Source organism: Danio aesculapii, chromosome 4, assembly GCF_903798145.1.
Source record: "Danio aesculapii chromosome 4, fDanAes4.1, whole genome shotgun sequence".
NCBI classification, from domain to species: domain Eukaryota; kingdom Metazoa; phylum Chordata; class Actinopteri; order Cypriniformes; family Danionidae; genus Danio; species Danio aesculapii.
In genome coordinates this window covers 41,173,951-41,195,954 of record NC_079438.1, presented here as the reverse complement: position 1 = coordinate 41,195,954, position 22,004 = coordinate 41,173,951, and the positions used below count along the sequence as shown (strand labels likewise).

Here is a 22,004-nt window from a genome sequence, read left to right as displayed (position 1 = left end):
TCAAGCACAGCCTGCACAGTCTGCGAGACGCTAACATTCATTAGCTGCCCTAATTATCTCTCAGCACCTAGGAGGAAACGCAGAAACCTTCTCGTTAGATGAAGCCACTGTCTGGGTTGTGAGTCACGGTGGTACAAAAGAGATTATGCTGCACTGTGGGAGAAGAAGAGAAGGAGGATGAAGATTAAAACAAATATGACGGAGGAAACATTTAATGCAATCACTCAAGGGAACCTGCGGCTTTGGAATAACTACACTCAAGGCTTTCCTTTATATTATTACAGCGCAACACCCGAGCACTTAACAACGATGACTTCCAACGTGGAGACCCACCAAAAACAGCGGAAGTAATGATGCCGGTCGTTCATACAATTTTAATGCCACACAAATTGCTTTTAAGGGCACAACCGCACAAACAAATGCACTGGAACATTTTACTGTGCTTGTCGCTTGGTGGTAAATAACATTTCATGACTGCAATCGCTGCTAAAATAACTTTACATTTATATAAATCATCCATTAATAAGCTTTCATGTTGAATCCAGCTGTATATTTATATGCAGTATAGCCCGTCCTCAATCCATCTCCTGTATTTGGCTTTAAACGCCTCATAAAATACGATTGGTCGTTTAGGATTCTTATCCCGGCACTGTTTTCAGAGTGATCTATTAAAGAGCGAGCAGCGGCCCTGTTCGCCTCCTAAATCACACTGGGCAGTCAGTGAGAGCCAGGGACATAAGTTTCCTTGCAAACGAACATAAAGCCATTCTGCTCAATTAAAATAAACAAAACACATGAAAAACTTTACTTCCCGGAGCTCCTGATTAAACATAATTAGTGGCTTTTGTATGAGAAAGAAAGTCATCGAGCTGGATCAGATCAGCTAAATTACTTCTATACAAGAAGTGAAATGCAGCAAATTAGATGTAATAGATGCTGTATGCAAACTGAGGAAAACAATACATTAAATTATATGGATAAAAAAAAGAGCAATTCCTGCTTCCTTGGAATGAAACAGATTTAACAATTGTGACTAGATTTAGTTTCACTGATCTGTTAAGCATTCTGCTACTGTTCAAAACGTTTGGGATTGATAAGATTTGTTTTTATTTTAGAAAGATGTTTATTTTTGCTCAATAATGACTGGATTTACAATACAGGGAAAATTAACATGAGAGCACAACCACATAAAAAAGGCAGATTAGATTGGAAAGCTCTGAACATGATCTACTGACAATATGAGCAAATGAACAAAGACACAGCAGCTCATTTTATAATGATCCATGCAAAATTCTTTTCAATCAAAAAATCTTGTTGAATGATATAAATAGTCTCTCTTGCATAAATTTGGTGTTTAAAAGAGAAACTATAATGCATAGGCAACAAGATCATCCACAAAAAGCACAGTGTCTATGCCTTTTTAGTGTTGTTTCACTATTTAAACCCTGAAAGTTTTTTTAATAATAAAAAAAAATGTGTGTTGTGGCAACCAGTTTTTGAATCTGCAAGATATTGGTAAAAAAAAAAAAAAAGAGTAAAAACAGTAATATTAAGAAATTATTTCAGTATTATTACTCTAGTCTTATATAATCTTCTTTTTAATTATTCAGAAATCCTTATAATATGTTCATTTGTAACTAATTTCTTATCATTATCAATTAAGAAAACATTTTTAGAGAGGAACTACTTTCTCTGATGCTTCACCTTTTGTAATAGTAGTGTATGAGTCAACTGTCCTCAGTGGCATAAGATGAATCTCGAAATCATACAGTGACTGTTGGAAAGGGGCCAAATATGCAAATGCTGCAAATAAAAAAAAGTGCAGGACCTGAGGGATTGTTATATGGACATCTGATATATGGCCATACTTTATATGAATGTTAATATAGCTTTTTTTCCTCTGGAGAAAGTCTTATTTTGTTTTTTAAAAATAATACATTTAAAGTAAAATTGTCCCTTTAAGATTTTTTTGTTGGCTAAAAAACAAACTGTTGTCACCAAAATTGTTGCCCAATGACTTGCCTAATTAACCTAACTTAGTTAAACCAATTAACCTAGTTAAGCCTTTAGATTGCACAAATCTAGCAATTAGCTATTGGAAATTAGTAATTAAAACTATTATGTTTTAAAATAAGACATAAAACTTTCCTTTAAACAGCACTTGGGAAATATTTAAAATGTTTTAAAACTTCACAGGAGGGCTAATAAATTTGCAGTTCACGGTATAAAAAATTATAGCATATATTTGAACATATATGTACAAATATGTAATCATAATGGTGGAAAGAAATATATGTAAATGGCCATTTTTAATATTTGGATTTTATGTTTGTACATATATCGTCAACTTGGAATTATAAGGTTCTATCTGCGTTCTGAATGATTTTCAGATATTGAGCTTCAAAGTTTTTGCATTCCATAGCAAACAGTATGTGTGTAATATTTGTTTTTTATATAAAAAAGTCTTAAAATGTAAACAATTTATCAAAAAAACATCCCATAATGTAAATAAGTTTTCATTTAATAAGAATATGTCAATGACTCAATTTTGACAAAAATGTCAGATAGAACCTTATAATTGTAAGATGCCAATATGTCATACATAGTGATATCTGTGAAATTCAAATGTAATCTTTTGCCATACAGTGGGGGAAATAAGCATTCAACACGTCACCATGTCTCTCAGAAAACACAATTCTAAAGGTACTGTTGACTTGAAATTATCACTAGATGTTGATAACAACTAAATAAATACATATATGAAATGAAAACGAATTTAATTAGTTTACAAATCAAGTAATGCCTAATAAAATGAAATGACACAGGAAAAAATATTGAAAACATGACTAAAGGGAGGAGTAAAAAGACAGTGAAAGACCAGACAGCAGTTAAAATCTCTTAGTAGTTCTTTAGCAACCCTCTACTGAAAAACCCTCTACAACCCTCATTGTAAATTAATATTGGCTGCTTCAGTCCAACATCTACAATACAAGAATGATGAAGATGAAAAAAGATGGAGATTTCAGCAAGACAATGATCCAAAACACAGCCAAGGAAACTCTCAAATGCTTTCACAGACAGAAAATCAAGCTGTAGAATGGCCCAGCCAATCACCTAACTCGAATCCAATAGAAAATACAAAATAAAGATCAGTTTGGATAGACGAAACGCACAGAACCATCAAGATTTTTACACTCTGTTGAAGTTTTTCAAGAAAAAAAGAATCACACTTGAGCAATTCATGTGACTTCCTTTTCCACATGAAAGTCGTCTTTAAGTTGCCTATATCTGATTTCTATATAGCAGTTAACAAACAAGCGACTCTTGAACAACTAAAAATACACAAATTAGACAGCAGTGCATCAACCAGTTAATATTCAATATTAAGATAAAACAAAGGTACTGTATGTCAACTTCTAGAAGAAGTCGTTTTTGTAAATTCATATTATTTTATCCTGTGGAAAATATCATAATCCAGCTGTTTTCCAGGATGCCAAAACTATCCAAAAGTGTTTGTTTGTACACAGCAATTTTATCTGCAGAGAAAAGCATTGCAAAGCAGATGCTACAGATGGGAACGCTTACTCTGATCTGGAATCACAAGACGTTCTCAGCATCAACATTAAAAGCATGTTTGCTGACTGCAGCGTTGGGAATAGAGGCAGAAAAAAAGGTGTAAACTGAAGAAACAAACATGAATGCTCAGCCCCAGATTCCACACGCAAAATGTGACGTAACTGAAAATGATGGATGTTGAAAACAAGAGTGGATTAAGGCAGATGTTTTGTCAATTCTGAGATGTTGGCTTTTCATAGTTTTTTATTTAATGGAAAGACATTAAAAATGGAAAACATCCCAAATTTACACTTTTGTAGGGTTTCTTTTGTCACACTTTATCAATTTGTGTTTGCAAATTTGAGTAAGTCATTACAAAAGCCACTTGACAGTTTTATAAACATCACTGTTCTGAAGATTTTCACGGAGGTGCATCTTCATACAAAAAATGTACATGAAACATTTTATTCACAAAACAAATAAATAAAGAAAATTAACGTCTTTTCCGGCTCGTTGTGGGTTTTTTTTATTATGGAGTAAAGAAAAGTAATTGCCAAAATCCTAATTTCCAAATGTCTAATTTCCAAAAAAAATCCAAAAATTATGCAAATTAGCATGTTTAATAAAACTCATTAACATATTTAAACATAAAATTTATTCATTCATTAATTTTCCTTCAGCTTAGTCCCAGGGATTTATCAGGGATTGCCACAGCGGAATGAACCGCCAACTACCCTGCAATGTTTTATGCAGCTGATGTCCTTCCAACCACAATAAAGAGAATTAAATAAATAAAATAAAACAAAAGAAAATCTAAAACAGTTCATATAATCATTAAAATGAGGAAATATGAAGATATCTATTAGTTATTTTTGAACTCTATCCATCTTCAGTGTCTTGCCTTGACAAATAAGGCAGGCAGAGGAATGCTGGAGAAGAGCCTGAATGAGCCTCTCTCTCTCTCTCTCTCTCTTTATTTCTCTCTCTCTCTTTATTTCTCTCTCTCTCTCTCTCTCTCTCTCTCTCTCTCTCTGGATGTTTGCTCTGGATGTTATTGCGCAGTGCTGTGACGCACCTGTTTTGATGGAGACTCAGATCTGTCAATTGGGAAGTGGGTGGAAATCCCACGCCATGCACTTTATGAATTCTGCGTCTCCTAGCAACTACGAATCGGCGTGTTTCTCTCTCCCTGCGGAGGAGAGCAAGTGACGGAGTTCAGCATTGCTTTTGCTGGGGTGCAGAAGAATGAGTCGTAGCCCAAGGAACCCCGATCCATCCCGCTGGCACCTTCACCAGCCCTGTTTCCATGGCAGCGGGAGGTCTCCTCACATGGCGCAAGTGGGCGGATGAGCGTGTGACATGATTACACTTCCTGTGGGATAATTAAGACTTCCTGTCTGAGGGCTGGGAATCCCTCTTGCTCATTCTAGCATTACGAAGTCCACATTCCAACTATTAACGTTTCCTCATCCAACGTTTCATGCGCAATCAGAATTCAAGATGAAAAGATTTTATTATTCTTTTAGGTCAGGAAGACTTTGTAGTCTTCACGGTTGAAGACTACACGGTTAGTTAAGTTCACAAAGCAACATCCCACAACTTTATATGATGAGTACTGATCCTACATTTTCATTTAAACATGAATACAAGCATCGTGCAGGATAAATGAGTACACTCCTTACAGATCTTTCCATGGGATGCTATACTAAACCAACAACTAATCAAACTAAAGAACTTAAGGTCATGGTGCAAAAGTAACTACACCCCAATGAATATGCTAAGGAAAATATAAAAACATTTAACTAACTAAACTAAATTTCAATTTATAGGACTAAAAAATGTAATTAAATTAAAATAAAAATTTAAAAAGCTAAAGAAAACCTAAAACAGTCCATACAATCAATAAAACAGCAAAATATGAAAATAACTGTTAGTTATTTTTTAACTCTATTTAGTAAAAAATTCATTTGAAACTACATACAATAAGCAGTTATTTAAACATTTAAATAAAAAAATTAAAACATGAAGAAAAAAAAAACGTGTATGTATGTATGTATGTATGTATGTATGTACAGTATGTATATACAGTATAGTTGAAGTCTGAATTATTAGCCCCCTGTTTATTTTTTCCCCCAATTTCTGTTTAACAGGGAGATTTTTTTCAACACATTTCTGCACATAACAGTTTAAATAACTAATTTCTAATAAGTGATTTATTTTATCTTTGCCATGATGACAGTTAATAATATTTTACTAGATATTTTTCAAGACACTTCTATACAGCTTAAAGTGACACTTAAAGGCTTAACTATGTTAATTAGGTTAACTAGACAGGTTAGGGTAATTAGGCAAGTTATTGTATAACAATGGTTTGATCTGTAGACTATCAAAAAAAAAAAAAAAACTTAGAGGGGCTAATAATTTTGACCTTAAAAATGATTTTTTTTAAATATAAAACTGCTTTTATTCTATCCAAAATAAAACAAAAAAGACTTAATAAGTATATAAATAATTTTTTTATATATATAAATTTTGTGGATCTCACATTTTTCCTGAAATGTAGCGAATATCCCACAAATTCAGGGCATAGGCACTTTCTATGACATCATCACGAACCGGATTCACCCAAAACAAAGGCCATGTGGACGCAAACAACCCTCGCTAAGTCATGATTTTACACACATCATGATCGTAGGTGGCAGCAAAATTTTCTCCAGAAGAAAACATTATAGGAAATGCTATAAAAAAAAATAGTTGCTCTGCTATATATTTTAAAAAGAAAGAAAAAGAATCACAGGAGGGCAAATAATTTTGACTTCAACTGTATGCAAAAACAACACTTAATTTTTTTTTTACTGGGACAGCCTTCATCATAGACTACCTGTGCAATGATTCAGTGGATTTTGATCTCTGAGCTGTTGTGCACACAAAATTTATATATGGATACAAGATTTTGTTTTAAACATACAGTATGCTTTAAATTTAATTTACAGGAATGTCTGGGTCTAGGTGTGATAAAAAAAAATATAGTAATAAAAAATATATAATAGACTTTTGTCCGTGGTATAATTTTTTACAGAAAATTAACAATTACCACAAAATAAAACAAAATAACAATGAGCCACAAGTATTGCTGCAAATTTTAAGGAAAGCCACAGCAAATTTTTAGGCTGCAAAATTCTGAAAAAATTCCTGTGAAATCTTGGAGGGACTGATATCTGTAATTGATTTGCAACACCTAATATGAATTTAAATGTTTTATTTTTCTGTTTCTAAAGATGCTAGCTTACTAAACTCTTATTTTAATGAATATAACTGTTTAGAAAAATGTGCTTTGTTTAAATGAACTCAAACTATATTGTCTATATTCATGGATATTATATAATATGACGTTAATTTCTGTACTTATAAATCTGTCACGTAATTTTTTTACTGATCAATTAACTGATTGTATAGACTTAGCTACTTCATTTATTTTATTGCATTTTTTTTTAATCAGTAAATCTTGCTGCATGAATGGTATAAATTTGGTGTTAAAAGAGAAACTGTAACTATTGAAAAAAAATCAATGCCAAAAGTATTGAAAGAAAAAGCTTGTCGAATAGCACAAACTGAACAAAATAATACATTTAATTAACAAGTGCTTGCATTTTTGAGTTGCCAGGGTTTGTATTTTTAGGTCCTGAAATTTACATAGCTTTTAATTTAAGCTGTGAATATTTAAACTAAAATATATCTACTTAAATTAAGTTATTAATTAAGTATATTAATTAAAAAGTATTTCTACTTAAAAATTAAATAATTCATATTCAATTTCCAGATTTCACTTTCAAAATAGTCAGTTCTGTAAAAAAAATATAATGTATAACAAGCTTTTTATTTCAATACTTTTGGCATTGAATAATGCATACGCAATACAATAGCTGCTAAAGTCACAGTGTTGATGCACTTTCAGCTGTTTCATTAAAAAAATATATTTTTACTGGCATAAAGGTCTGTGCTGTTGCAACCAGTTATTAAATACGCAAGCTATTAGTTAACAAAATGTTAATTAATAACAGTGTTCAGCATATATGAGTTCACCCCTTACAAATCTATCTTTTAAATTCATATTTTTAATAGGAAGCTCTACAATATTATATTAGTGCATATACATTAGATTAGTCAGTACTGAAGCCAAATCTGGAGCTTATCTAACAAAATGCCTTACAATCATAGTCCAAAAACTAGTACAGCCAAATTTATGTAATAGAAAAATACTAAATACAAATTTTAAAAAAAGGAAAAATCAAGAGAAGCAAAAAATTGAAGAATTTTGTTGAAATTTTGTAGGTTGTAATTATTATTTTTGCAATAATTATCTTGTATTTATTTGTATTATCTATCAATTTTTAAATAAGTTTGGTGACTAAAATATTATTTGAATAAATATTTCTGTTTAATGAATTTGTTTTGTTTAAATGGACCAAAATACATTGCCTATAATCACTGAGAAATGGATAAACATTTTCATTTGCAAAATGGCATGTACTCAATATTGCTGAGCACTTTATATTTAAAAATCTATTTTAATCCTTCCATGCTAGATTTCATTATAATTAACTCAATAAATGATTTTTGCTGCTTGTTCAAACTCCTTATTTAAAATGAGCTGAATCAACACAGTTCTTGAGTTTTTTTAAGACAAACTTAATTGCTTTATGTTCAATCCACTTAAATTTGTAAATACAATTGAGTTAACTTAATTTGTGTTGGGACAATATGACGGAATTGTGTGGAACCCAGCATTTTTTACAGCGTACAATATTCTTCAGTGCCACATATTCATTCAAACACTGCACTGTATGGGCAGATACATGTGTAAATGTGTGTACCTGAGAAAAGCCCAGGTTTCTGCAGCCGTTGCAGGGAGTGAGCGCCTCCCACAGGCCTGAGGGTCCACAGCTCTTTTCCTCCTCCTCCATCGCTGGGGGTAACGGTGGAGTGGGACGCTGCAGTCCAGAGGAGAGAGATATATAAAGATATATACAGTCAACAGTCAAACACACAGACTGAGGACAGAAACTGATCTCACTTCAAGCCAACATAACACAAGATTTAGATAAGAGAGAGAAGGTACTAGGGGGAGGAGGGGGACCACTCGAAGAAAAAACTGAACACTTGATATACCAGCGGAAGGATATTTTGCAAAAATTAACCAGTAGATCAACTTTTTATAAATTACACTACAAAAAATGTGTTCAGTCTAAACAAATTAAGTTTATTCAACTCAATTTATTACTGAAATTAATTAAATTGGGGGAAAAGTCATTCTTTACGTGTAATAGGTTATGTGTAATAAGTACTAAGCGTAATACAGACCTCCAATCATTCTGATAAAAGTTTGCATGATCTGGGATTTCATACCATGGTGAAAAGAATTTGAAACAAAGAATGTTCAACTTGTAATGCAAACAGAAAGCTTCTTCAAAGTGCTTTTTTTTATTCTTCTTTCTACATCTAGAAGTAATGGGTCTTTTGATTTCAGTAATGTGACAGCACCATTATAGCTAAAAGAGCCAATCGCCATTTTGTTGAGAGAAAAAAAAAGGCTAACTCCTGACAACACTTCAGTCAGTTTATTGCAAATTTACTATTGAAAGAATCCTGACTAAATGTTTTGGACATTACTCATTCAAGTCCACTTGTATTTCACTGTGTATTTCAAGGCCATACAGTATGTCTTTAACATAGTGGCACACCAGTTTGTTTTAGAATTTCTCAAGACACCGAGCAGCAAAGGAAATACTGTGTCTATACCCAAAAGAGATGTTTTGCAGTGAAGCTACAGTAGAACCATTTTTAGAACCTTTCAGTGCACGGTTGTCAAAAGAACCATTGTTTTTTTCTTAATGTGAAGAACATTTAATAACTCTAAAGAGTTTTCCCATTTCTCAACTACACTGTAAAAAAATGCAGGGTTCCACACAATGCATTCATGTTGTCCCAACAAAAATCGATCAAGTTAACTTAACACTTTTAACAAACTTATGTGGATTGAACATAAAAAAATTAAGTTGTCCCAATGAAATCTCAAGAATTATGTTGTTTCAGCTCATTTTAAATAAGTAGTTTAACTGGGTATAAGATAAGAGTGTATTAAGAACTTTTGGGTTCTACAAAGTCAATTTTAAAGATTTTTCATGAAACAACAAAGGCTAATAAAGAAAAGCATATTTATTTATTTGTTTGTTTGTGTATTTATTTATTTAAGAGAGTATTTCTAGTTGTACTGTAAGCAATCAGTCTAAACTGTTTGCAAATACAGTATTAAAGCATGCACATTTTCTCTTATCTGTATTGCCTCCTTTGCCAAAAATGCAAAACATACATAGCAGTCGTTGTGGTAGGAGTAGTGATAATAGTAGTAACATTAGTAGTCACTGTAGTAGTAGCATTAGTAATTGCTGTAGGTAGTAGTTGATATAGTACTTGTTATAATTATTATTATTATTATTATTGATGTCCATGTTATTATTAGTGTTGTCCTTTTTTTACTGTCAATATTTCTATCATTACATTACTATCATTGTTGTCACTTCTGTTTTATTTATATCTATGTTTTTTGCTTCATTTATTGATATGCGTAATCTATAATAATTTTCTACTGTTCTGCATGTTATAAATATATAATGTACTCTGACCTGTCCACCCAGTTACCTTTACATGCGTGCACACACACCTGCCAGTACCTGACTGTTTTGGTTTGTTTTGTTTTTCATCTGTTCTTTGTTGTTTTGTTTTTTCTTTTTTCCATTTGAATGTGATCCCAATTTGTGTACCGTTTGCATAATATTACAATAGAAAAATATAAATAAAAAAATTCACTTTTCCAACAGTAAACTGACATTTTGCTCTGGAATACAGTAAACCCTGCCTACTTCAATATGATTGGACTTCTGGTTTATTGGAACATTTTGTCCAGACTGAAAACATAGTTTAGAAAACAAATCTCATTCTAAAGACATAAAAGGGACTAAATGGAGTGCAGCAGAGCAGTTCAAGCATTTCAAATATTCAGGGAGACAATTTGTCCATTTCTAAAAACCAGGGGGTACTTGTCCCACTCTGTGTTTATGGTGGTTACGGCCTTGTATAATTCAACATGAACAATTGCTTTGCTTGTCTGTGACTTTCAGACCATTTATCTTTGACTTTTTAGAGGAATTATAGCATGATTCATGGTTTAAATATGCTAGAATGATAGTCTGACTCTCAATCCTCCATTCTGTCTGATTCTATTTCTTAATATGTGATATATTTGATTCTTCTTTTTCAGCTTCCCAGAGAAACACATTCCTACACTGTTAAATATTTTGTAAAACCATAACTGACGTATATTGTACAAGATAAATGCATATAAAAATTCATGTTTTCTTTACCGTGGTACTTTCTAATTCTTAATCACTACAGTATTTATGAAATTAACATGCACTTTCTGAGTGAACAATGTTTATGTGTCAAATTTAGATATTACAAGGTATGTGCATTTAACTAGTATATCACACACTGTAATAAAATACACAAGAAAGTCAGTACAGCTTATGTTTTTATGTTATTTGAACTTAATTTAGAAAGTTAATCAGGTTTCAACTTATTTTTAAGTTAAATAAATTTTAGCTTGATGTTGTAAGCTTCACTGATGCAAGTTAAAATGGCTTTCATTCATTTTCCTTCGATTTAGTCCCTTTATTCATCAGAGGTCACCACAGTGGAATGAACCACCAACTTATCCAGCATATGTTTTACAAAGCGAATGCCCTTCCAGCTGCAACCCAATATTGAGTAGTTTATACAATTCACCTATAGAGCATGTCTTTGGACTGTGAGGGAAACCGGGGCACTCGGAGGAAACCCATGCCAATATAGGGAGAACATGCAAACTCCAAAAAGAAATGCCAACTGGCCCTGTCGAGACTTGAACCAGCGACCTTTTTGCTGTGAGGCGACAGTGCTAACCAATGAGCCACTGTGCTGCCCAGTTAAAATGACTTGTAAAGTTAAATTGGTTCAACTTAATTTAAATAAGGAACATATTTTAACAGCGCACTTGCATATAAAACAATCATCTACAGCAATATACTGTATAAGGAAGATGAACAAAGCATTTAAATAATTCCTATTCCTAAACATTTAAGAACAGATAATTTTACAAAGACGCTATTTTATAACTGTCTGAACAAATGCAAGACCAGTAAACATCCCTTTTTAAAGACTCTGCAAACACATTTGACGTGTGACTGAAATCGATTGGAGGAGTGTGTTTGTGTGTGCTCGCGTGTCTTAGCTTGTTTATCTGGGCTCTGCAGACTTTGATTGATTGACCCGACACAAACACATTTAATTGTATCGATCAAACAGACGCAGCAGAGTAAGCTGTGATCCAGTGGTCACTGTGACAGACCTTCAGCAAAGCGCACACATTCCTAAACCAGCTTATTTGTCTTTTACATAAGGTTAAACTCACTCCCTGCGCCAGCAACGTGAGGATGCCACATTAAAAATACGATTCTGTTTGTGTTAAATAGCATCACTGATTAAATCTGGAGCTGTTTTAGAGCTATAAATATGTATTTATGAGATTACATAAATTGAAAGGAAACCCAGTGGTGAAATAGCGTTTAGTTCTGCCCTCTGTTGGACAATGTGAGGTACTGCATCAACACTCTATGACTTAAAAGTTCAGTAAACACTTTTATAATTGATTGAATGATGTTTTGATGTTCTGGAGGCACAACGTGTATAATTTGTAAAAAATATGATATATATTAGATGGCTACTTTCCAGAAGATCAATTACTTTTAAATGGAAAGACTCCTTTTATTTATTCTTTATTTTTATGGATTAAAGATTTCCTCTTCATTGGAAATTATAAAATATAATATCCAGAGATTCTAAGCAATCTGGCAACTTAGTTCCAAAATACGTACATTGTTCTTTATTTTAATGGATTAAAGATGTCCTCTTCAACTACAATAAAGATACCCAGAGATTCATGCAATCTGGTAACCTAGTTCCACAATAAGTGCATGGCTCTTTATTGTCATGGATTAAAGATTTCTTCAATTTGAAAAAAAAACAAAGATACCCAGATTTCTAAGCAATCTGGCAACCCAGTCCAAAAATACATTCTTTTTGTTTTGTTGTGTGTGTGTGTGTGTGTGTGTGTGTGTGTGTGTGTGTGTGTGTGTGTGTGTGTGTGTGTGTGTGTGTGTGTGTGTGTGTGTGTGTGTGTGTGTGTGTGCGTGCGTGTGTCTTTGTACTATATAATTGACACTTTATGTCTGATGGGTTTAGCTGGTGTTTTGACTACATCCTTTACTGTTTCAGTTTTCTTTTGTTCTTCTCTTGAGTACTATATAATACTGTATTTTCTACTGCAGCACACCTTGTTTACTCGGGTTAGAGTGCCGTTGCGCTCCTCGTCTGACAGTCGCCCGCTGCCGAAGCTCTCCATGGACTGAGAGTGAGAAGAGATGGTCTGACAAAGCTCCTCGAAGGAGCAATCCTTATCACGGCAGATCTTTATTTCATTCAGCAGCTTGGACAACTCCCCTGTTACTGCATCGTCTGCAAAGACGAGGGGAAAGAAAGAAAGAGAGACTTCAAAAACACGTTGATTAACAGTAAAACCTCAGAGAGCAAAGTACGGCTTTAACAAAACATCTCAAGACACTACTGATCACCAAAAATGTCCAAGTAAATACTACCATATCTTCACTTGGCACACACAGAGATTTATTCACGCACTATTTAAATACAAGTAAATTCCCCATACTTGTTGATCAAATTTACATTTCATTCTGATCTTGGATTTAACCAAGGCAATAAAATTTAAATCTCTATATTTTTCCCTTCAATAGCCATTCTACAGGTTTTCCATATTGGTAGTTTAGCTTGACCAACAAGAGAGAGAGAGAGAGAAAGAGACAGAGAGGGAAGGCAACCTTTAAATTTAAATTAGAGTACAATGAGGTAAAATTTTTGAGGAGCTAAAAAAAAACCCTTAATAGACTGCACAGCATTTCTCAGTCTGCCACAGTTCACTGATAGTTATATATACTTACATACATGGTTAAAAATGACATGGTTACCTTAAATATTTAAGTTCAATCAAATTAACCTTATTTTATTTAGTTGTTTTAACTTTAATTACATTAAACTGAATTTAAACAGACTGAATACATGATATGATTAACTTATGTCATGACTAACGGATCATATAATATTTTTAAAGTTTAACAGTTTTAAATGATGATGACTAATATTGCTGCTTAATTATTCTTCATGCTTTTTTTCTAAATTGCTAGTTAAAATCTAATAATTTTTATATGAAACAACACATTTTTACATTAACTTATTTATTTAGTAAAAGCACATCAAACTTCTCTTTAAAAGCTTGAAAATAAACATGTATTTACGCAACATCCATCCAGCCTATTTATTTTTACTCTCTCTTGTCTTTTGAATATTTAATCTGGGACAAATGCTTGCTTTCTGGCATGGGCTCAGAGTGCTGATGTGTACTAACAGTCATTTTGTGGTTGACAGACTCTCTGATTCACCTGCGATCATTATGAAAATGCTGCTCCAGCTGGAACCAAAGACGCACATCCACCAGTAATTCACATTCAGACCACAAAGAGGACTAGCTAAACTGCCCTGCACTGCAACAACTGACCACTAGTGGCACTGCTGACTGCAAGTTTGTAATAACACACTGATCCAAATGTCTACCCGATAATTTCCAGTATTTGTGTTCTGGTCTGAAAATACTGACCAAAAGAAGAACATTTTGTTTGTTTGTTTTTTGTTTGTTTTTTCGTTTGTTTGTATTGTTTTTTTAAAACATGGTTCAGGTGATTTAAATGTGCAAACACTGCATTAAACAGTAACATATTTGGCAAAAAAAAAACACTAAGCAGTAGACAATGTGCTGTAATAGCATCACACTACCACTGGATGTCACACTGTACACTTAAATGAAATAAAATATATGTAATAATAAAACTAAATAATAAAAAATTCTCTTTGAGCACTCTTTGAGAGGGAACAAGCGCATTTTCATTGATATTTAATTTTTTTTAAACAATATATTGTATTGTCACTGATTCATTCATTAATTTTTTTTTTCGGCTTAGTCCCTTTATTAATCCGGGGTCGCCACAGAGATTTTTCCAACACATTTCTAATCATAAAAGTTTTAATTACTCATTTCTAATAACTGATTTATTTTATCTTCACCATGATGACAGTAAATAATATGTGACTAGATATTTTTCAAGACACTTCTATCCAGCTTGAAGTGATATTTAAAGGCTTAACTAGGTTAATTAGGTTAACTAGGCAGGTTAGAGTAATTAGGCTTATTGTATAGTTATTGTATAACCAATTGTATAACGATGGTTTGTTCTGTAGACAAAATAGATTAAAGGGGCTAATAATTTTGACCTTAAAATGTTTTTTAAAAAATTACAAACTGCTTTTATTCTTGCCAAAATAAAAGAAATAAGACTTTTACCAGAAGAAAAAAGTATTATCAGATATTATGTGAAAATTTCCTTGCTGTTAAATATTATTTGCGAAATATTAAAAAAAAAATTAAAAAAAATTAAAGAGGGGCTAATAAATCTGACTTGAACTGTATACATATATATATATATATATATATATATATATATATATATATATATATACAATAAAATAAACAGCACCGGGAGTCAGTTTTTGCACTATAATTTACATGACAAAGCCAGACAACATATAATTTCAAACTATTAAAATGTCAATAAAAGTCACTCTGTTATACTGTTCAACATAAAAAGCTTTCAGAGCTGATTTCAAGACCCCATAATGCAATGATATTAAGAGCAAATAATGCAAGTCAAAATCAAAATCATAAAATAAATGTAAAACACCCATGAATCTCAAGATATGGGCAATTGCTAATTACAGGTATTTGAAACTACTGCTGTTTAACAATTAATGTTTCTAATTACACAATAAATAATAGCCCACACAGTATGTGCTCACATAATGATATTGGGTAGAGTGGATTTATTATGAATGAAGGCCATTTGAGTCATGTTCAAGAAACCAGTCTGAGATGATTTGCACTTAATGACATGGCGTGTTATCCTGCTGGAAGTGGCCATCAGAAGATGGGTACACTGTGGTCATAAAGGGATGTACATGGTCAGCAACAATACTCAGGTACAGTAGGCTGTGGTGTTCTCAATTGGTACTAACAGGCCCAAAGTGTGCCAAGAAAATATCCTCCACACCATTACACCACCACCACCAACCTGAACTGTTGATACAAAGCAAGATGGATCCATGTTTTCATGTTGTTGATGTCAAATTCTAACACTATCATCCGAATATCGCAACAGAAATCGAGATTCATCAGACCAGGCAACATTTTCCAGTCTTCTATTGTCCAATTTTGGTGAGCCTGTGCAAATTGTAGCCTCAGTTTCCTGTTCTGAGCTGACAAGAGTGGCACCCGCTGTGGTCTTCTGCTGCTGTAGCCCATCTGCCTCAAGGTTCAATGTGTTGTGCGTTCAGAGATGCTCTTCTGCATACCTCGGTTGTAGTGAGTGGTTACTGTTGCCTTTCTATTAGCTGGAAGCAGTCTGGTCATTCTCCTCTGACCTCTGGCATCAACATTTGTGTGCACAGAGCTGCCGCTCAATGGATATTTTCTGTTTTTCGGACCATTCTCTGTAAACCCTAGAGATGGTTGTGCATGAAAATCCCAGTGTATCAGCAGTTTCTGAAATACTCAGACCAGCTCGTCTGGCACCAACAACCAAGCCACGTTCAAAGTCACTTACATCACCTTTCATCCCCATTCTGATGCTCTGTTTGAACTGCAGCAGATCATCTTGACCATGTCCACATGCCTAAATGCATTGAGTTGCTGCGATGTGATTAGCTGATTAGAAATTTGCTTTAACGAGCAGTTGGGCAGGTGCGCCTAATAAAGTGGCTGGTGAGTGTATATTATCTAAATACAAGCATGATTAGTTATTGTCATCATTAAAAGTACTATTTTAAACCAATAAAATCAAACATACTTTTATGCCGTAGAGACGGTGAGGGCACAGGAGACGGTATTGAAGTGCGTGGTGTCGGTATTGGTCGTTGTCGTGCTAAATCTTCGTGAAAATTCCCTCTATCACAATCTGACATCATATAATCTAGAGAGAAAGAAATGAATTAACATACAATGAACAGAAAAAAACAAACAAAGACACAAAACCACATTTGACATCAGCCAGCTCAGTTAGGATACCATTGTTAAGTTATAGTAAGGATAACTAAAGCCTTTCAAATACAAATACAGTGTGATTTCTTTACAGGACCTGAAAGAAAGCAAGTAAATATGTATTTACATTCCATTTGTCTTATTTACTCTCCCTATTTTTTCAATCTCTCTCTTTAAAAAAGAAAAGAAAGAAAAAAGGCACTTTAGGTTGGTGAAAACCAAAATGAGGTGGTTATAATTGTAGCTCCAAACAACTATAGGTTGCACAAGCCACACGGTGACCATGAAAACAACAATAGTTTCAGCGTCCCGTCAAAGATTGTAGATTTTAAAACCACAGCAAGTGTGATTTTGAGATTCCTTCACGCTAAGGATCCTGCTTCACTGCCCACACAGAGGCAGGGAGGAAAACTTTAATTTCGCCTCTGTTCTGTAGGATGATGGGTGATTTAGTTTTAAAAGAAGGCATTTTCAGGAGTCCTAAAGACCCAAGGCTGCATTTCACAACCCTCAGAAATGAGAAACACGAGGCATGAAGTGGATGGAAACAACAAGTGAGCTAAAATGAATTTCAAAACCAGTTAACCACATCTTATTCTTTTACGAGGGTGTGTTTTCGACAGCGTAGTGGAACGTTGGGTTCAAACAACCCAGTGTTTTTTGTTTTGTATGATTAACTCTGCTGGAAAGAATGAGTTTAGTTGAATTTGTGCAAGAAAGATGAAAACAAGCTGAACAACATTCAACAGCAGTAAAAAACGCTGAATGCGGTAATAACAAATTAATAAACATGTAATAAGTCCTAAAGCTCATGAACAGTTCATTAACAAGACTGAAGATATTCTTTGTAATCATTGTAAGTGTTTGATTTTTTTTTTTTGTCCAAAGTATGTCAGGGAACAAGGATTTCTAACGCATTAAACAACCATTGTTCTCAATCTAACACAAACTTCCTGGAATGAATTTTATCAATCTGTAAGCATCCGCCTTCTGATCTCCACCAAGAACACACTCCCTTGTCAAATTGTGCACGTGTGTGAGAGTGTGCTTGTGCGTGTTTTAATGGGTATATTTCCCTTAAAAAAAACACTTAACAGTGTGTGCGCATAGAAGTCTGTGAAACCATTTACCGTGTATGAGAGAAGCAATTTGTTGTGATTTCTGAGAAGGATGTTCTCTTAGTATATCTAGTGCTGTTCTTCCTTGGCAATCTCTGATGTTGGCATCAATCCCTGATAAAAAGAGAAAAACATATTAATTTGGATTCTTTTTCTGTTTATTTTTTGTGTTTTTATATTGTTTATGTGATCTTTTTTGTTAATCATTCTCTAAGATAACTGGATTTATTCCCAATTTAATATTAAAAACACCACAAAACTGTTCCATCTGCCCATGATGATACTGAAACACTTAAAATACAAAAAGCTAACTATGTAAATGAGATTTGCAGTCTTTGTCTAATTACTGTGGTACTCTTCTAAAATAAAGCAAACAAAAAGTAAAGCAAAACTAGGAATATTTATTTAGCATGACCATTAAAAGAGAGAGTTCACTCAAAAGTGCTTATTTTACTCACCTATTAGATTTCTATAAAAGGTGAGTAAATGTTTGAAAGAACTAGCCCTTTAATGTTTGAACGAACAATACATTTGCTGTGCAATTTTGAGTATTAATCCAAGATATATGTACATATATATATATATATATGTATAAAATATATGCATAAAAATGTATAAATATGAATAAGTTCATAATACAATACACACATATTAATATAATGTTTTAGTAATCATTATTAATTAAACATTAATTCAAAGATAGATTAAAACTAGCAAAATGATTTGAAACAAAAATCACATAAATCCTTTCACAAAATAACTTCTACACTGCATCTTTTTTGTTCAATGTTCTGTAAAGTAACTGGGTTTAGTTTAGTTTTTTATTCCCAATAAAACAACACCACAAAACTATTCCATCTGCCCATGATGATACTGAAACACTGAAAATACAAAAAGCTAACTATGTAAATGAGATTTGCAGTCCTTGTCTAATTACTGTAGTTCTCTTTTACAAAAGAGAGCAAACAAAATCTATAGCAGTGTATGAAATATTTATTTAAACTGGCCATTTAAAGGGATAGGTCACCCAAAAGTATTTACTTTACTCACCCTTTGCTTGCTCTAAAACAGTTTGAGTCTCTTTCTTCTTTTCTTAAAAAATTGATTTAAAAAAATTAAAAACTGCTTTTATTCTAGCCGAAATAAAACAAATAATAATATAAATTAGTTTATAATATAATACAAATGTATTAATATAATATTTTAGTAATCAACATTAATTCAAAGATAGATTAAAACTTTTGAAACAAAAATCTCGTAAACCCTTGCAGAAAATTATTTGTACATTGCATCTTTTTTGTTCAATGTTCTGTAACTGGGTTTAGTTTACTTTTTCAATCCCAATAAAACAACACCACAAAACTGTTCCATCTGCCTATGATGCTACTGAAACACTGAAAATACCAAAAGCAAAATATGTAAATGAGGTTTGTCATCCTTGTCCTCTTTTACAAACAAAATCTAAAGCAGAGCTTGGATTATTTATTTAGCAAGGCCATTTAAAGGGATAGTTCACAAAAAAAGTGTTTACTTTACTCCTCCCTGTTTCTTTCTTCTGTAGAACTCAAAAGAAGAAAATCTGAAGAAAGATGGAAAGCTGACCACTTACTTTCACAATAGGGAAAACAAATACTATGGAAGTTCAGTTATTCAGTTTTCAGTAAATGGTGAGTAAATTTCAACCCAGGCTCATTCTGAAAATATACAGAATGATGTATAGTCAACGCCTCTCTGAGTCTCAAGTCTGCCAACATACATGGCAAGCTACTGGACAAACTGGTAACTGCAGGAAAGTCATCCATATGGGGGTAAGCAGCCAGTTGTTAAGCGAGTAAAGAACGGCGTCATACCGCCCCGTAGCGTTCGTTTTAAAGACGAAATGCAGCCATATGTACATTTGGCTACATAATTTGAGATCTCCAAAAATCAATATAGGGCTACGATTTCAGAATGAATCTATGTTAGTAAATTTCAATTTTTGGGTGAACTATCCCTTTAATTTCAGAACTAACAATACTTTTTTGTATCTATATATAGAAACATTAAAAGTTTGAGTTTAGTTTTCTTCTATTTCTAGCTGCTAAAAAATATAAGGTTATAATATAATACAAATATATTATTATAATATTTTTATCAATTACCATTAATTAAAAGATACATTAAAACTAACAAAACAATTTGAAACACAAATATCGTGTGAATCCTTGTGGAAAAACTGCACAATAGAAAAGGGGTTTACTTCTTTCTATAAACCTTCAAAAACATGAAAAAAACCCCCACAAAACTAAAACAATCTTCCCAGAATAATATTTTCCATAACAATAAAACCACGACAGAGTGGTCCCACCGCCCTTTCCTTACAACAGGAAGTTCCTCAATCCTACTTCCTGTTCCACAGCTGGCACTGACAGGAAAGCTGTAGGGTCACAGGTCACGCAAGTATTTTAAACAAACTATGGAAATGAAACATCCCATCTCGACCCCACACACGCACACAGTACACACATACCTGAGTCAAGCAATAGCTGAACTACATCCATCTTTCCAAAGAGGGCAGCTTCGTGGAGAGCGCTTCCTTTCTCTGTCTAGAAAGAGAGAGAGATTTGAAGTCAATATTTTAACCCCAAATGCCTCATATAAAGAAGTAAACGGCAGTTATACACGACGGCGTCTTTACTACTGCTGCTGCCCTCACAGTCTATCAGCCGTCTACTGGGGCGACTGGCAGAGTGTTTTATATCACGCTCTCTGTGAAGTACTTAACTACACCCAATTTAGCTCTGGAAACATTTATTCAGTGTACTACAATTAACGGCAATGGCGCTGTGAATTTATGAGGCTGACTGATGGGGGCTTCAGAGGGAAAGAAACAGGCAAATGAGACCGAACGGCAGTCGAGATGGATGGCGAGAGAGCTTCTTGCACAGTTGAGCGTGGTCATTTTAATAGGCCACCGGGAGACCGCTCTCGATTCCCAATCAAATGCGCCCCCATCGGCCTTCATTAGTCTAGAGGCAACCATTCAACTCCAGAGTTTGCACTTCTTTCCCTCTATGGATCTGTGATGATGCAATACGTATTAAATAAAAACTTCAGGGACTTACCACTGTAATACTTAATCTTGAGCATGTCATGTTGCTGCAAAAATAGCCCTTCGTTTTTAGAAGAGCGGTCTGGGAGAGCCAAAACTACCTCTGTGCAAAAGTCTGAGAAAGTTTTTATGTCTGGCAATGTTGTCAAAGCATTGATCTAGTTCTAGGACAACAGGGATTCTCTTTGTGACTTAAAGTACCAAGAGGACATTCTGCATGTGCATTATTTATGTGCTTTTTTAAAATCTTGGTACACTTCAAATAAATTTCCTGGGCCATTGAATAGTTTCTCGTTTCTTGTCAGTAAGATTGAACGTGGTTACTAGAATGCACATTATCCCATTCAAAGGTGTATAAATATTAATGAGCCTCATTCACCATCCATTCTTACAAAAAAATCTGTTCTTAAACCTCACTTACGCACTTTACAAGAAGATTCTGTCATTCACTTATGTTTTGTTATGTGGAATTTTCAACTAAGAACATAATCTACAAACTCTCCAGACAAGTCATACATTTATTTGAGTGATGATAAATTGTTCAGAGGTATAGTTTATAGCTGTTTTATTCATTTTAAGTAAATAAAACCTTATCTGAAGGATGGTGCTCACTGAACATTAAAGCTTGTTTTCAATCACATGGTTCTGGTGATGTGCGTAACTCAGATGGAGGGCAGAAAGTAAAACACTGAATGGGAGACATGGAGGATTTATACCATATTTCAAAGGAGATATAAATAGAAATAAGCACATATGTTGGGCATGATCCTTACATAATGAAGAGGGCCTAGTTTTCTACTGAACTAAAAGCTATTTGTCATTAAGGCGATAGATACTTTGATAGATACATGAAAAAATACTATAGTGTTTGGAAGCATACTAAAGATAATTACTTAAATTAAACTGTTGTAGTAATTATATTGTTGCTATG

General features: G+C 33.5%; 1 protein-coding gene across 5 annotated transcripts in view; it reads right to left on the bottom strand.

The window, feature by feature from the left end:
- The window catches only part of anks1b (ankyrin repeat and sterile alpha motif domain containing 1B), a 312,589-nt gene that overhangs the window by 195,456 nt on the left and 95,129 nt on the right, over window positions 1–22,004 (bottom strand). For all 5 annotated transcript variants that reach the window (XM_056455663.1, XM_056455662.1, XM_056455665.1 and 2 more), the window contains 5 exons: window positions 20,492–20,567; window positions 17,995–18,096; window positions 16,674–16,796; window positions 12,983–13,164; window positions 8,430–8,546 (listed from right to left, as the gene is read on the bottom strand). In XM_056455663.1, the coding sequence (XP_056311638.1) occupies window positions 8,430–8,546; window positions 12,983–13,164; window positions 16,674–16,796; window positions 17,995–18,096; window positions 20,492–20,567 (600 nt within the window). The remainder of the gene's footprint in view (window positions 1–8,429; window positions 8,547–12,982; window positions 13,165–16,673; window positions 16,797–17,994; window positions 18,097–20,491; window positions 20,568–22,004) is intronic.